Raw genomic sequence first — 18,667 nt, forward strand, 5'->3', positions numbered from 1 at the left:
TAATTTGTGGATGCTCAGCAGAATGGGAGGGCACAGTTAGGGTAGGGAGGGCTGATAGCCTAGTACCTACCTATGAACCTATGTGTGGGGGCGTTTATGTAACGTTGTGATTGGAGCTGGTAATGGATGGAGGGGTTGGGCCATGTGGTTGAAGGCCAAGATGTAGGAGTGTAATGTGGAATCTCGTCTGATTGGTGCTAAAGAAATGGCGCCAAAATGGACAGGTAATCCTGATAGGCTACAAATACCCGCAAAGAGGTGGGGACAAGAGAGGTGGGCGAAACAATCTTGTTTAGATTAGGACAGGGAGGAGAAAGGGCAGGGTGGATGCCAAAAACCAGATTGGAAATTATTGAAATGGTGAGTAATGAGACTTATGGACTTGAACTTGCGAGTCATGACATGATGGAACTGTGTGGGCATGAAGCCTGCAAACTTTACTTTCCATCTGAAAAGAGGTACAAACTGTGAGCATGTCCGTCTAAATCGAGACACAGTGTATTCAGTGTACGAAAACACTTTGTGTCTACTGTGTAACGATTTAACTCCTTAAAAATATATATCTAATGATTCCAAAATATGCCTTCACTCCAAAATATGCCTTAACTCCAAAAATATGCAGCCCACCCCATGCAAGTCAGGTACTTGGGTTTAGATCTGAAGTACGAAGTGAGTTGAAATGAGAATATATGCCAAAAATTTAAAACATTTAAAAAATATAATGAAAAGGGATGAAAAAGGGGTTGTTTGGTCCATTTATAATGAATGAGAGTACAGAGGAAAAGTTAGACCCAGTGTGCAGTCTAGAGTGTCTGGCTACACTGTGGAGGTGAGGGAGTTCGAGGAGCGGGCAGGGAATACCTGAAAGGTCCCGAAGGATATATTAGTGGGGAACACCTTGAGCTTTTTGGGTGCTGTTAGGCTGGATCTGGGCTTGTGGAGGCATGAAAATCATTGGCGTGTACCGGTGCATAGTCCGGACTTTAGAAAGCAGCTCCAGGTCCGGGCAAACGGAGTAATTCTGGTGACTGTGCCAGAAAACCCAGGGGGAACACAGAAAAACAGACAAAGCCATGGTCGAGAGCATCAAAAGCCAAAAGCTATGTAAGTGACCATGTGCTTTAAAGCAGTACAAAAGATGAGGAAAATGATTACAATAATTAAAATGAGCACATTCATTTCCTGCTTATCATGATTCATATGCCCTTTAAAACAAGTGTTCCTGAAGGGCCAATATTAGGATGGAAAATTGCTTATCGTGAATAAAATAAAATGAACCAACTCATTTCCTCCTTATCCCGATTCAACCTGACAATAAAATTAATGATCGACTCACATCATGTCTGATACCACTACCGCATAGATTGTTAAACATAGTTGAGAATACAAATATAAATATAAACACATTGTGATAACGTGCCTGTGAGTATGGTCATGGCGAGCCATTACTTACAGCCCACCCAATGATTAACTAATATGCAATCCGGCAATCTCTTTAAAACATTTTTCCTTTTTTGTTGACCAGGGATAACCAGCTAAATTGCATATTCCATACTGCCATTCCACTTTAAAATTGCCTTTAAAACTGCACTGTACAAACTGCATTTTTTAAAAAAACACTTTTAAACAAAGCTACACTTTGAAAAAGCTGCACTTTAAAAGTTGCACATGGAACAGGGCTGTGGTAAGGCTGAAGCCCAAGTTTCCATGTTTCCATCCACTGCACTCAAATTTCTATGCTTTCAGGGGAAAAACCCTGTGAAGAAAAAATACCTGTGAAGAAAAAAGGGATTAAATACTCAAGCTTTATGCTCGGGTTTCATGAAAATAATTCAGTGTTATAACGCTTTCGCAATTCGCTTCATCATATCTGCCATTATTCCTAACTTAAAACCAAATTCACTGACAGTATGAAAACCATATATGTGCATACAAGTAATAAAACAATAACACAGTAATATTCACCACTGTACACTGGGAAACTTTGTAACTCGAACTTCAACTAAAAATTAAAAATAAGAGTAAAAATAAAGTAAGAATTCTAAATAAATAATAATTGAAGATACACATATGAACATATCATAATTCAGTAGAAAGAATGTCTAGTAGTATGTGTGGTGGTGGATTTTCTATAGGTTGAGTACACTGATTATTAAAACAGTGGTGTTAAGTCCCGGGGGTTTGTTAGCCTGGAGTCTTAATTGCCAATCCAGTTCTTTCTTTTCTAGTTTGTTATTGTAATTCCCTTGTAGCTCTTCAAACTGGAGGATTTCAAGGGGTCTATATCACATAATCAAAGTGTCAAAACTTTGAATGTGAAAACATCGAACCCAAAACTTCGAAAGCTGAATACTCCGAAGACTGAGAACAGCAATTTTTTTCCCAGGGGAAAAAAATCGCTGTTCCAGTACAAAACGCAAAACACACGAACACTACAAACTATTTCTAATGTGGGGGGCTTAGCCCCCCATACCCCCCTACTTAAATATACCAACTCTGAGATCGCACCACAGTGGAGGAAATAGCGAATCCGCGGAAAAGGCCCACCGAATTCCTTCCCTGGGAAAGAATTCAATGTTCTGCGGTTTCATTATTTTCAGCCTTCAGACTTTCAAGTTCGAGGTTTTGGCTTTTGATCTTATCAGCATTCGAACTTTTGATATACACCCGATTTCAAGGATGTGGAATGTAAAAAGCGAATGTCCCGGTACATGTGCTTGGCAAGAGTGTTCAGTGGGTTATTTTGTTTTATGTCCATTAGATGTCTGGTGATCCTGGTTTTTAACTTATTAATCGTATTGCCCACGTAAAATGCTGAGCATTTGTCACACTGTGCTCGGTAGGTGACATCTTTTGTGAAACAGTTTGATTGTATTTGACTGTGGTAGGCTTTGTTGGAATTCGGGCAGTGGAAAGAGGATTTGTTGTTCATGAGGTGGCAGTATGAGCATATTGGCAAGCCGCAGCTGTAAGTGCCATGTTCCATAGGTAACCGAGAGGCTTGTTCCAGACGGTCTCTTAAGTTAGTGTTCCTTCTTATGTTGAAAATGGATTTCTTGGGGATCACTTTGTTGAGAGCAGCATTGTTACTAAGTATGACCCAGTTGTTCTTAATAACCTTTGTTTTTCAAAGTTAGTATTTGTTTCTAATAGCCCTGCGGGTTCCATTATTTTGAGGGAAATCCGGATCATTTTCTTTGGCAGTGGCAATGGGTTCAAGGATGTTATTAATGAATTGGCTGCTATAGCCATGAGCAATGAAGTCTTTTTCCAGGTCTAGCAGTTTTTTGTAAAGTCAGCGCTTTCTCTTGAGACTCTTGCCATTCTTATGTTGCTCAAATGCCAGAACCAAAAGTGGATTATCATGATGTTTGGTGATATTATCCCATTTCTCTCGCATACGCTCTTTCAATTCATGTGGAGCATCTACTGCTGAGATAATAGACATACCATCCGCCATGTGAATGCACTGGAGAACAAGCCAATAAACAAGAGAACAAGGCACCTCTTCCATACAGCGACAAGACATGGGTGAGCTAAGAGTTTCTCCACTATTATCAGGGATCTAGAGAATGATCTTTTTAAACTGAAATGCTACACCTGGCAGCATTTGCACCTTGAGGCATGTTTGCATTTCTGCATCATACTGAGAGGCATGCGGGTGCTGTGCATGCCGACATGTGGGGATGCTCACCCAGATCTTCTTAAAAAGTGGCAAAAACTAAACTTTGTAGTTTTAACTACATTAAACTTATGATAGATTATTTTAAACCTCTGGAAGAGCAATTGTTATTGGACATAGAGCGAACACATAATGACCTTTATTAAGGTCTCAGGGTGATTACTACAATAATCGAGTTGAAGATATCTACTCTAATATTTCTCTATATGAAATGAGGCTAAGGCAAACTAAGCAGAAGAAAATGCAAAGAGACTTTAATGATTTCCAACTAAGCAATGTGTTTGTTTGGCCCAAGAGATCTAATGAACATATGTCTGAACATAATAATCCAAACCATCGGGGAGCTGATAGAGCGACGTTGGAACAATCTGAAGTAGAACAGCCTGCCTTGCCTCAATCATCTAATATTAACCCAATGTTTGATGCAATTGATAATTTGGGAGATCCTTGCCATGAATTAGGGTTACCTCTAACTAATAGCTCCTTGGCAGTGAATTGGATTGAAGGGAGTACACGTCCACCCAATCAACTAGGACTGAGACAAACAAGTGATAATCATGTTCAACCAGGAGCTAGACCAAAACAGTTTACTCCTATTACTATGGATAATTTTTTTACCTCTTCCTGTGCAACAGAAGAGAGTGCAGTACCCTCATTCTACCAGCAGAGGGAGACAGAAGAGAAAAATCTTGACGGAAAGAGTGCCAGTACACTAGAAGATGCGACGAGGAATAGTCTAGTAGTAAATTTATCTAATCACCGTTTAAGTATACATGAATGCTCTGTCTTGGATAGAGGATTAACATATGTTCCTCAAAGTCAGCCAAAGTAAGTGATATTTTGGTTGACCTAAGGCTATTTGCCAAAAAAGTGGCATCAAAACTTTTATTTGATGACTCTCAAGTACAGCAAACTGCTATATATAAAAGACCAAGTACTTTTTCACCTGTTATACCTGCACATATAGAACTTTTTGTACAGGCTTGTGAACAAAAATTGCTTATGACTTTGAATGAACATCATAGTGGTAGTTTTTACAACTTAAACGCTGTTGAACATAGAGCACTTGATAGCCTAATGAAGAATGGGAGTTTGGTTATTAGACCTTCTGATAAAGGTGGCTCTATTGTTTTGTTGAATAAGTGTGACTATGTAGAAGCAATGTCCACTTTATTGAATGATCGAGAAGTCTATTATTTAATAAATGGGTCAAGGAGGAGAGCAATAACTAAATATGTGGGTGATTGTGTGTATGAGCTATTAATGAACAGAGTAATTGATGAGACATTATACCAGTTTTTTCAGGTGTCCTCCCCTATGGTACTCATTATTAAAGGGTTACCTAAGATTCATAAGTCCAGGGTAGCTCCACCCATGAGACCCATAGTCACTGGGGAGGGGGGGAGCTGGGTGACTGAACCCCTCTTGATGTATGTGGAGGGGCAACTGAACCCAATAGTCTCATCCATTGACACATACTGAAAGATACTACACATTTTCTACATGATGTAGATGAGTTCATTCGTTATTATGACACTGTTGATTTCTTAATGGTCACCATGGATGTTAAGAATCTATTTACCTCCATACCCAATGAATATGGGATGGAGGTAGTTAGACAGATTTTGAGTTTTAATGACAGTCAATTGAACTATGATGTGAATTTAATCTGTACATTGTTAGATTTGATTCTAAATAACAATGTATTTTTGTATGAGGAGCAGTTGTACTTACAGAAATGGGGGTAGCCATGGGCACCCCCTGTGCTAACTCGTATGCAAACCTTGTCATGCACTTTTGGGAAAGACAGAATTTAAATGGGAATCTCATGTATGGATGCATCAAACTATATAGATGTTTTGTGGACGATGTTTTTATTATTTGGGATGGAGATGTTACATCTCTTCTTATATACATTGAGTATCTAGAATCAACTACTGATTTTTTACGGTTTACTGCCACTTATTCATCTACACATGTAGATTTTTTGGATGCATCTCTGACTATGGACTCCTTAGGGGGGATCATTACTACCCTATATAGGAAGCCCTGCTGGTGCGATAGCCTTCTAAGCAGAGACAGCATGCACCTAGGACACATGTTTTCTAGTATAGTCAAAAGTCAGTTTACAAGGGTGTCCAGGATTTGCAGTAGTGTAACTGATGCCCAACATCATTCATCATCATCATTCTCTTTCGGCTTTTCCCGTTAGGGGTCGCCACAGCGGATCATCTCTTTCCATTTCTTCCTATCCTCTGCATCTTGCTCTGTCACACCAACCGCCTGCATGTCCTCTCTCACCACGTCCATAAACCTTATCTTAGGCCTTCCTCTATTCCTCTTACCTGGCAGCTCCATCCTTAGCATCTTTTTCCCAATATACCCATCATCCCTCCTCAGCACATGTCCAAACCAACGCAATCTCGTCTCTCTTGCTTTGTCTCCAAACTGTCCAACATGAGCTGACCCCATAATATACCGATTCCTAATCCTATCCATCCTAGTCACACCGATTGCAAATCTTAACATCTTTAACTCTGCCACATCCAGCTCTGACTCCTGCCTTTTTGTCAATGCCACTGTCTCCAACCCATATAACATAGCTGGTCTCACTACACTCTTGTAGACCTTCCCTTTCACTCTTACGGATACCCGTCTGTCACAAATCACTCCTGACACTCTTCTCCACCCATTCCACCCTGCCTGTACTCTCTTCTTCACCTCTCTTCCACATTCACCATTACTCTGAACTGTTGATCCCAAGTACTTAAACTCGTCCACCTTTACCAACTCTACTCCCTGCATCCTCACCATTCCTCTACCCTCCCTCTCATTTACACACATATATTCTGTCTTAGCCCTGCTGACCCTCATTCCTCTGCTCTCTAGAGCATATCTCCACCTCTCCAGAGTCTCCTCAACCTGATTCCTACTCTCACTACAGATCACAATGTCATCTGCAAACATCATAGTCCACGGGCCTCCTGTCTGATCTCATCTGTCAACCTGTCCATCACCACTGCAAATAAGAAAGGACTCAGAGCTGATCCTTGATGTAATCCCACCTCCACCTTAAACGTATCTGTCACTCCCACTGCAGTCCTCACCACTGTCACACTACCCTCGTATATCCTGTACCACTCTTACGTGCTTCTCTGCCACTCCCGACTTCCTCATACAATACCACAACTCTTCTCTAGGCACCCTGTCATATGCTTTCTCCAAGTCTACAAAGACACAATGCAACTCCTTCTGACCTTCTCTGTATTTCTCCATCAACACTCTCAGAGCAAACATTGCATCTGTAGTGCTCTTTCCTGGCATGAAACCATACTGCTGATCACTAATCATCACCTCCCTTCTTAACCTTGCTTCCACTACTCTTTCCCATAACTTCAAGCTGTGACTAATTAGTTTTATCCCTCGGTAGTTACTGCAGCTCTGCACATCACCCTTATTCTTAAAGATAGGTACCAAAACACTTTTTCTCCACTCCTCAGGCATCCTCTGACTTTCCAAAATTTCATTAAACATTCTAGTTAGAAATTCCACTGCCATTTCTCCTAAGCACCTCCATGCTTCCATTGGTATGTCATCTGGGCCAACAGCCTTTCCATTCTTCATCCTCTTCATAGCTGCCCTTACTTCCTCCTTGCTAATCTGTTTCACTTCCTGATTCACTATCCCCACATCATCCAACCTTCTCTCTCTCTCATTCTCTTCATTCATCAGCCTCTCAAAATACTCTTTCCATCTACTCAACACACTCTCCTCTCTTGTGAGTACCTTTCCCTCACTATCCTTTATCACCCTTACATGCTGCACATCTTTCCCAGCTCTGTCCCTCTGTCTAGCTAATCGGTACAGGTCCTTTTCTCCCTCTTTAGTGTCCAATCTCTCGTACAACTCTCCATATGCCCTATCCTTAGCTTTCGCCACCTCTCTCTTTGCCATGCGCCTCATCTCCTTATACTCATGTCTACTTTCTTCATCTCTTTGACAATCCCACTTCTTCGCCAGCCTCTTCCTCTGTATACTCTCCTGTACTTCCTCATTCCACCACCAGGTCTCCTTGTCCTCCTTCCTCTGTCCAGATGTCACACCAAGCACCTTTCTAGCAGTCACCCTTACTAGTTCTGCTGTAGTTACCCAGCTATTCGGTAACTCTCCACTGCCTCCCAGTGCCTGTCTTAACTCTTCCCTAAACTCCACTTCACAATCACCCTTTTTTAACTTCCACCATTTAATCCTTGGCACAGCTTTCACATTCCTCCTCCTCTTCTTGATCACCAACGTCATTCTACATACCACCAATCTATGCTGCTTAACTACACATACCAATGTTAGGAAGATCAGGGATACGATCCATCTTAGTCTAACAACTCATTATGAACAGAGTATGGATGTATCGAACGTCATTCTGCCGAGTTCAGGCCGTGATTGTTTGACGACTGTGGATACATCGAAGGGGGAGAGTGACAAGGGTACTGGAACCAATAAGAGGAAACAACAGACTTCTTTTGTGACTAATTTCACTAGCAATAATAAGGTAGTAAAAAATATTATTCAGAAGCATTGGTCTGTATTGACCTTGGATAGTAAGACCAATAGTCTAGGTGGAGACACACCGAACTTTACTTATCGGAACAACAGCAATTTGAAACGATTGTTATGTAATAAAAGAAAGCAAGTGGGGCAATATGGGCAATGAACAGGGACTTTTCCATGTAGACATTGTAGTGTTTGTAAGGTCTTAACTAAAGAACAAACATACAGACATCCCACTTTAGTCTTTGAATTCACAACCAGGTTGCATGCCGACTGCACCACTATGCAAGTGGTATACCTAGCTACATGTGATCTATGCCCATGTTTTTATGCAGGGAAAACCACACAGCAGCTTAGGGACAGGGTATATAAACATCTGTCAGATATGAGGAAGGGTGACATCAAGAATGCTCTTGCCAAGCATCAGTTAGAGTTTTCAAACCATCATTTTTCTTTTAGGGTTCTACAACAGGTACATCAGAATAAGAGGGGTGGTGATTGTAATAATTTCTTATAACAAGTGGAGCTTAAATGGATTCTTAGGATGCAAGCACACAAACATCCAGGGCTAAATAGTCAAGTGAACATTAAGCCCGTTCTAAGTGGGTGGAAACTGAAGGTGTATAGACACAAGTAATAGATTTTATTATTAATCATGATGTCATCTTGGCGCCAATTTTGTGTGTTTATGATTAGTTGTAATGTATTTTACATATGTCATTGTTTTATAAGATTTTATAAGGATCTGAAGAAGCAATTTGTGAAAGCACTTTTCCTTTTTGTTCATTAAAGATTTTATATAAATGAAGATTCTGCCGTGGTTGTCCAGTTGGTGTTGTTTTGTATGAAGTCTTGGTTTTATCTTCTGGACATTCAGTACGCATTGGTGATTCTTCTTCTTGTTTATGGTGTTTCCACATCAGTTGTGACCAAAAAAAGTCTTTAGTGACAATAATGTTTTTGATTTTCTTTAGAAGATCCCCCTTTGTCGAGCAAAAAGGACTCATTGCCCTCGGCCAGTGGTCTGATTGTGACCTCCAAGAAGATAGATTCTCTGTAATACTGCCACCGCTGGCTATGACCGTGCGGTAAGGGGGGGTCCTGGATGTTCTTGTGCTGTTTGGGGATTCCGAAGAAGTGCGGAATCCGTGGGTCCAAAACTATGATGAAATCAAGGACCCTGTCACTGATAAGTCCTTTATCGTTCAGTTCTTGGAATTCTAGTAAAATGTTCTCGTAGGCAGCTTTAACTTGGTATAGGTCACATTTCTCATAGAAAAGGTTGTTGTTTAGCATACCTTTAATTTTGAAATTGTAGGTTGTTGTATCGGCCACCAGGATGCCGGCCCCCTTATCAGCTTTCATTATTCTCCTTGTTGGGTTGTTGCAGTGGGTCTTGAGCACTTTAAATTCTTCGGGTTTGAGATTAAACTATCTTTTTTGGGGGGTTTATTAAGTATTTTACGTATATCTGCCTCACATTTTGACTCATAAGCTGTTGTTGTGGGATGAGGGGGGCACAGAAACTGCTAGGTTTTTTCCATAACGTATTGCAATGATCGGGTTTCCGTATGTCCACAAAGAATATTTTCAGGTTAATCTTCCTAACAAAAAGTTTAAGATTGATTGTGCAATCTCACTCCTTTTAGCTGGAATAAATGTCGGACCTTTCTCCAAAACATTGATCTCAGTGGGTGTTAGTTGTTTTTTGGAGAGGTTCTAGATTTTATTTCCAGATGTTGGTTGCTTTTGTGTGTCCTCTTGTCCGGTAGGTCTTGTGGTGGGGCCCATAGGTGTTTTAAGTCTCTCATCCCTTTCCAGCTCTTGTCTCTTTGGTGGGTCAATCTTACTGGGGATTTGTTCATTCTCTGGTCATACTTCTCCCATGTGTGTAGGCTCGGTGTGGTATTTCGAATAAATGCACTTGTATGCCCCTGATTGGCCGAGTGTGGGTCCAGCCTTGGAGAGACCAAGCCCATCTGAAAAGCCAACTGGCTTGGTGCAGTCATTTGAGAGGCTGTGATCATGGGATTGTTATTGCCCAATGGTGTGTCTAGCCCAGGTAAGTCTGTGCTATTCAGGGATACTTGTTGCCTCTGTTTAGTTGTTGTTCTATATGGACAGTGCCATTGTCCGATACATCAGCTGGATGTCAGATAAAAGCCTCATGGGGAAGGTCATTGCAATCTGCTTCCATGTATGAGTTGTTGATCCTGTATTGGATCCTTGAGGCTACGGGGAGCTCCACTCTTTTGGCAAGTTTTAGGTCCCTAGATAACTTGTTCTGTTTCTTTTGCTTCAGTTAGCTTTCGAATATGTTGATTTGGGCCACTATTTTGTGTAGATTATTGGGGTTTGATATTTCTAGATTTGACACCAGTTTGTCAATTTTTGGTCCCTGTTGCTTTTGTAGTTTCTGGTTGTGTTTCAGTAGAAGTTCATTCAGTTTAAGACTTCTGTTACTGAGGATTCTGTGCCATTCATTCAGGTTGATGCTGCATTACACTCCTACGTCATGGCCTTCAACCCCATGGCCCAACCCCTCCATCCATTATCAGCTCCAATCACATTACATACACACCCCCACACATGCCCTCCCTACCCTAACTGTGCCCTCCCATTTTGCTGAGCATCCACCAATCACCGACCATACACCTAACCCCACGCCATTGGTCCTCTAAATGTTTTTGCAGCCTTTCACACTCCCACGTTTGTAGTCACCATGCTATCAAAACACTCCCCTTATATCCTAGCTACTCCACAAGATAGTCAATGCATAGCTGCACTTACATGGCCAATACTTTCCCTAGGCAGTACCGTAAAACATGAATCATCTTTTCCCTCACACATCCAACCTCTCCATTTGTTTCTTGTAACCTCTAACTAACAATCAACATGGTTTGACAAAATGGTTTATATTAATGAATTCTTGCATGGAACACAGGCCAACAGAAATGTTCTGGCCAAACCCAAGTTGGACTAAGTTGGGCACTGTTTTAATTTTAATTTTAAACCCTTTATTTTTGTGTATTTATCTTTAATCTTACAAGGTATAGGGAGTTACCCAGAACTAATTAACATGGTATTACTAGTTTTTCTGGTTAGGTACACTATTTATTCAACTGTAACTCAATTTGTATTTCATTTAAAGTGCTCATCTGCCAATAAACACAAGGATTTGGTTCCTTATCTATTCATTCCGATTGCTCTGTTTTTTAAGCTTTTTAAGTTATTTTATTTATTTGATTAGTTTTACTTAGAAAAAGATTTTTTCTACGTTACCAGGAAAAGAAAAAGGAAATAAGATCTTTAGTCTTAATTCACCGGTCTTGGTTTCATACCTGTTACTAGTAAACCCCAGGAAAAGGGCATGATAATATGTACAATGTACACTGTGTATCTAATTTTATCTATACTCCTGACATATCAGTAATAGTTTATCTGTATCCTTGAAAAATTGTCAACCCTAGTAAAATTCCCTGATCCCATCATATTTAAGTGAATTGCTAGAAAATAAACTGAAAGTTCATATACATGCAAAGTACAGACATACAACTCCAAACTTACCCAACCCATGTATGACAAATCCAAATCCAGGCTTACACTTACTTAAAGTAAAAAGTAAAACAAAATAAAAAAAGAAAGTAAAACAGTGATTGCATCTCATTCACTTCAGTATAAAAAAGTAAGCTAATGTACTGCACACACATAATACAAATGAATAATTCCCCCAAACAACCCTTTTCCCATAAATTAACCCAGCTAGAAATGATATTCATTAGCTTTAAAAAATAAAATAAGGGAATGCAAATAAAACAAAACACTGCCTACAACTAATCAGATGGAAAACAGCATTACTGACAAAATAGATACAGTTTTAGTTACCTCAATTAACTAATGCTAAACTAAAATATAATACAATTATAAAACTAGCAAATTCTAACACAACCCTCATTATACCAGTAAATACATAAAAATCACTGCTACTGAAAAGGATTCAAAATAAGCTTAGAATTGAAGTAGAACTGTGTCCACGAAAAATCGCATTCATAAAAATATATGGAAACTACGTAAAAGTTCTATTCAGCTTTTACTGCAGCCCATAAAAATCAAGAGTCAACTGTAATTAAAATCTTCAATAAACAAGGAAAATTGTATAAATGAAATATGGGAAGAGGTAGGAGTTTCAACGGGTCTATATTATAAGATCAAAGTTTGAAAACATTGAGCAACATATGGTTGACACCATATGGTCAATGTCTTCAAACATCGACCTTATAAAAAGACAAAAAAAAAAAAGAAGAAAAAAAGTACCTTAATGGGTTTAAACAGGGGGGCAAGCCCCACTGCACCCTCCACATGGGGGGGGTTGCACCCCCACATCCCCCGCTACTTAAATATACCAGCTCTGAGACCGCACTACATTGCAGTAAACGGAAATCTCCCCTTACAGAGATTTCTGTTCACACGCTCGAGATTCTGAGCATTCGATATTCTCGTGTCGACGATGTCAGATTCGACATCGTTGGCTTTCTAGAATATATTCTAGACCCGTTTCAGCCATATTGTGCTTGAATTAATTTGCACACCAAGGAGCTCTTTTTTTTTTTTTGATTACTGGCTTAGCCACTTATCACAATACTCTTTTCTTAATCTTAGAGTATACATATTTCATGAATTACATACCTGATTCCTATATATTCCATATATCATATGTTTAAAAGCGCATTCTAAATAGGAGATTTAAAATAATTTCCATCAAGGTATAATAACTTTCTGATCTCTGTTAGCAATCTCTTTCCCTATACAAATCTGTGCTATTAAAAACATTCATGCCGATTTCTCAATTAGTTTGTTTAGCTTCAGATCATCAGACATAATGGCTTCTAGTCAGTTTTAGTTTTCATTACTTTTGCTACTTTATACAATACTGTTTACTATACCATCATATTTACATTTTGCCAGGGATGGGAAAATTGGTTAATTTCATTAAATTTAAGTTGCATTATTTCTGAAGATTTTTTATCAATCCCCTTGTGTACTAGGGGATTTGTATATTGTTTCTATTGCAGATGATTGTTACTGTGGTATCTACAAACAGACATGCACTGCCAGTACTTTGCAGTGTTCTTTATATACCTGTAAAAGTATTCCATTAGAAACTGCTTACTACCCTGTGTGGGGTACTGCTTTACCCATACCCTATTTACCTGCTGAATTTGCCCAAAATTACATCATGTGACAGCTTTAAAATCAAATCTACATGTCTGAAGTGTTAAACAATCACATCATTCTAAAGGAACTTCTAACATGATGTAGTAAAACTTAGAATCATTTAGTGAAATTTACCAAAAATTACCAACAAGGATCATTCATTTATCCCCACTCCTGTATGCATTAGCATTAGGAAGATATACCAGAAAGCCTTTATTGTGACAGATGTTAAATCAGTAGCTCTCTATTGCACATGCTCTTTTTACCTTTGGAAAATGTTTTAGGGTGCCTTTTTTATCAGACCTAAATACTGGCATCTTACTTAAAGTCTAATTACACTTCTCATTCATTCTCATTGTGACACATTTAGACACTTTTCTGTCATGGCTTCAGGAGTGACAGAATGTGCTGCACATCACTAATGAATTATGCTGGAAGCTTCTGAGTTGCTACCATTTCTTAGTGTTAATGCATTGTTGAAATTGAAAAAACTGCAATCAATAACACAAATCAGAAAAATGTATAAAGTCAAATGAATGCAGATGTAAAAGCATTGTGTTGCTCTTTCACCTCTGTTTAATTAAAAATGTTACTCTTTTTCACAGATTACCGACTCAGATTTCCTACATCATTGGGTCAGCTGCATAACATGTACAGGTCTAATGCAGTACTGCAAACTTCTAGAACAAGGTAGGATGTTGGCTTCAGTTTTTTACTAAATCAAAAGCTCTGCCAAAATTGCTTGTCATTATTATGCTAATGCATACAGGAGTGCGGATAACATTGCTACTGATTTCTCCATCAACTTTCTCCCTACAGTAAACTTTTTCATTGAACTGTAATAAAGTTGTACTGTATTAGTGATCCTTGGCTTAAAGAAACTTCCCCTTCCAAAATTATCTCATATATTTACTTCTTAAACCCAAATTGTCAAAATAGCTGGCTCTCCCATTAAAATATTCAAATTTGTTTAAAAAAACTTATTGGCCTTGCTTGTCTGCTAAACTTCAAATAAAAAAGAAGGAAGCAGGTATGCTTCTTTGTCAGTGCCATCCATGCTTGAATTGAAGTATTGTTAGTTGTAGCCTTTTTTTCTAAAAGAATTATATACATCTTAGATCATAATTTCCTAAATTGGACCCATTCACGATTGAGAAGGCAGAGGAACAGTTGTCGAGACTTCATATTCAGCAGGGAAAAGGCTGTCCCACTCATGTTTCTGCATTCAGCTAACAACCTCACAATCAGTCTGATAAGTGACTTTGTTATACCTGATGCATTTTGACTTAAAGCCCACTCTTATTTTAACCCTCCAAAAAGTTCCAGACTTTATGAATACTGGCCTTAATAAATATCTAGAATGCTAGAATAATTTACTTATAATATGCTGGTTAGTACTACCATAAGCACACTTAATCTTATAAAGCTGACAACTACTTTCTATGTAGAAAGGCGTGAAAGTTATGTTGCTGTCCTGTCTCAGATCATAAACTTTTCAGCTTCCTGTAACATTGTCTAATATTTTCAATTGTCCCACATCCTTAAGACTAGGCCATTGCTGTTAACCAGCTCTGATTTCTCAGACTAGCAATCCTAGTGTATCTGACTTTCTAGACAAAAATGCTGTAAGTAAGGTGTCCAGCACTGTGATTTTAGATCTCTTCAAAGGCTAGACAAAGGATACAATTCATAGTTGTTACACAAGTTTACAGTGGGCATGCACACTGGTTGCACACAAGCACAGGTGAGGTGGGATTCACATGCATAACCTGCACTCATGTGCACCAGTTGGAAACTTGAAAGTTGCGGGCAGTTGAGTACATAATGTAATGTAAATGAGAAATGTATGCAAAGGCTGTGACCTAACTATGTAAATGAGGATTTCTTCCCACCATTTATGATTCAGTCACTTTTTGGTATGTAAGTGCATGGTGCCTACTTGCTTTGCAAAAAGTGAATCTGCACCTTTTCCAGTCACTATGCAATCAGCAAAGATGCTCAGATTTGCTGCTAGCTTTACTGTATCCCACTTTGACATTCTGGTCTCTGCTATGCCACAGTTATGTTGAGTGGTGCTTGTCAGCTTTGGAGAAGGATATGCAGGCAAATAATAATGGAGTTCAACTTTGCAGAGCAAGAATTGCTTAATAGATTCAGAATGGACAGGAAGATCATAAGGGCTTTGATAACCTTGTATGACCCACAAACTGTAACTGGAGGAATGCATGGCCTTCCTATTCTTGTGTGATCCAAGGTATGTATAGTTCTCACCATACTTCCCACAGGGACATTTCAGAGACAAACTTTTGACATGCTGGGCATCTCACAGGCTTTTGCCCTGGTGATGCTGCAACATTTCTTCAATACACTTTTGGCCTGTGTGGATGAGCGTATTTATTTCACAATATCACCACAGGACTAAGACAGTATCATGACTGCCTTCTATGAAATGGCATGCTTTCCTGTGGTGCTTGGTGTGATTGATTGCACCCATGTACCTATAAGAGCATCATCTGAACCATAGGATGTGAGGTACAGCAATAGAAAGAGTTACCATTCAATCAACTATCAATCAATGTGTAATGCCCACATGGCTGCATCACCAACATATTGGCCCAGCATCCTTGCAGTACCTATGATAACCACATATGGCATACTATACCATCACTTCCTGTGTGAGAGGGCTTCTCATGGTAACCTAGCTGGTAAGTGCATACTATAGAATTTTGCTGCCCGTAGCCATTTCTCTGTCTATATATTGACATAAGGTGCAATGACTAACCCACTGATCCTCATGTGGCCTCTCCCTGTTCATTTTTTTGCAGGAGGCACAGGTTACCCACTTGAACCATGGTTAATGACACCATTTTATAACCCGCAGGGAGCTACAAAAGATTGCTTTTTAACACTGCCTTGTGCCAGATATGGGTAGTTATTGAGTTTGGCCTGCCCAAAGTCTATTTTCACTGCCTGGGTGAGTCTGCTGCTGCTGTGTGCAGAATATTCATGGCCTGTTGCATTCTCAATAACAAGATCATGCATTGATCTGGTGTACAACTGCCACAGCCAGTGACTGATAGTGGCAGTGCAGCTCTCTCTATAGTTTGTCTCACCAGTAACTATAGTGACAGTGGCCAGTGGATGGCAGCAACACAGCATCCCCTCCAGCAGGCTCACACACAGTACATAGCAGCTCAGGTGATAACAGTGTCAAATCCACAACTATGGGACATGACATTCACTATGTGACAGTGTAACAGTACAAAGATAATACTTGGAACATGCAGCATTAACCTGTGGCCTTTGCTAGGAAGAACATGGTGAACTATCAGTGACTAGCATCAGACATTTCTCTACATAGCATGCACAAATGCATTCTTCATATGGTCATAGCCTTCATCATTTGCACAGCGTTCAGTTATCAGTGGCACAAGTGATAGTTATACCAGTAGGGAAGAAAGACGCAGGGGATGTGAAGCACCGCATGGACACATGCATAATATCTAAATTGCTGGGGTAATGAAGGTGTATTCACTTGGTAATGCAAATATCAATAGTATTGGTGTCACAATTGTTTTCCTAATATAGCATATGTAATCCCCCCCTTTTTATTTTTTTTCCAGCAAGATAAGTGCAGTTGTTGTCACTTACAAAATAGGTGCTTTGTTGTTTACTGTACTTTCTTCTTCTATTTTTGTGTTTTATTGATGGTTGAGGTATGCATTACAGTAACTGAAATTGTGTTGAATTTGAAGTGTGCCACATACAATGTCCCCTAATGATAGTGTGAGTGGTGGTCCTATAGATCATAGCAAGTGCTAGCATGTGCATTTGATGCTGAGTTGCAATGATGATGAAATCTACTAAATACAGGTAAAGCACTTGACATTGCTCAAACAGTAGTGCTGGACCTAGACCTCAGCTCAGAGGTCCTACCTCATGATGTGGAAATTTGACAAGGCCTAACTGTGTTTTTCTTGGAGAAATCCACATGCATCCCAACAGCAGTTTAGTGTGATACATGTGGTGTCCATTTGACTCAGCATCACACATGTGGCACTTCCTTGCCATGTCCAGCACTGTCCCCAGTGTCTGTTTGGGGAAGTCTTCAGTATGTGTGGCTAGAGATTGACATGGAAGCCATGAGTGCAGCCTTGCTCGACAGCAGGGTCATCATGACATTGTCTGTGGTCTCTACCTTTCCAATGTACTAATGAATTTCTGCGCATATACACTGTAGCACTCTATCTGTCTCTACCTTAATGTCAGTGATAGTAGCCTGGGCCTGAACTGTGTTGCAATATATCTGCTACTGTGTAGAAAAGGTTTTGCATGCTTCTGAAGCCACCTGTGATCAATGTCTTCACCTAGTACTTCTATGTAAAGGCTGAAGAGCAGGTAAGAGAACCACAGACATCATTGTGCCTTTCTCTAGAGGTTCGATCTGTCTGCAAGAAAGAGTTGTTGAGCTGTAATGTGATTTCCCTCCTTCTGGTAATAGCATTTCATCATGATATAGTATGTGTTAGTCTGTATCAGTGATTATGGAGTTATCAACCTACTTTTGGGTAGCAGGCCCTGCCAGTGGACTTTGCAAATGTGAGCCACTGTTCTGAGGCTGTGAATGAGAATAAGGATGAGAGTAATGATATCATCATCGTCAACAGCCATTCCGTTGTCAGCATCAGCCTACTATGGTGTACCAGACCATCTGATTGCTTGCAGTGCCACGCCTGTGGAACAAGCATAACTTTCTGAATTACTAATACAGGTATAATGTCTACACCTGCCATGTGATGTTTACTCTGGTGGTGCTACTACAGGTATTGATAAAGCACCTAACGAGGAAACATTTCAAATTTATTTGCAGGCATTCATTGTGTGAAGGTATATATGCCCTAATACTGCAAATGGCAGGGTAAACACTTTCCATTTGTATCGTGTGTGTGTGTGTGTGTGTGTGTGTGTGTGTGTGTGTGTGTGTGTGTGTGTGTGTGTGTGTGTGTGTATGATGAAGGTGTGCCACAGTGCTGGTATCAGTGCCACATTGAATGAACTCAGTATCCTTTTCCTCTGTTTCGTAGTCATCCTCTTGTAGGGAGAGCTCATACTCCTCATCAGGTGTGAACTTCAGACAATAGAAGGCCCACCATCCTTGGTACTACATGCAATCGCATGAATAAGTCACCGTATTATTAGCTCTCCTTTTGCACTGTGCCAAGA

The 18,667-nt window shown here is 39.8% G+C and overlaps 1 protein-coding gene across 1 annotated transcript in view; it reads right to left on the minus strand.

Annotated features, from left to right (window-relative positions):
* Nucleotides 1-3,295: 3,295 nt before the first annotated feature.
* LOC122815042 (chloride anion exchanger-like) overlaps nt 3,296-18,667 on the minus strand; it is a 359,777-nt gene continuing 344,405 nt past the window's right edge. The window contains exon 19 of the mRNA XM_044087290.1: nt 3,296-3,469. Within this exon, the coding sequence (XP_043943225.1) occupies nt 3,296-3,469 (174 nt within the window). The remainder of the gene's footprint in view (nt 3,470-18,667) is intronic.

Source organism: Protopterus annectens, chromosome 11.part0, assembly GCF_019279795.1.
Source record: "Protopterus annectens isolate FY-2018-M chromosome 11.part0, PAN1.0, whole genome shotgun sequence".
NCBI classification, from domain to species: Eukaryota; Metazoa; Chordata; order Ceratodontiformes; family Protopteridae; genus Protopterus; species Protopterus annectens.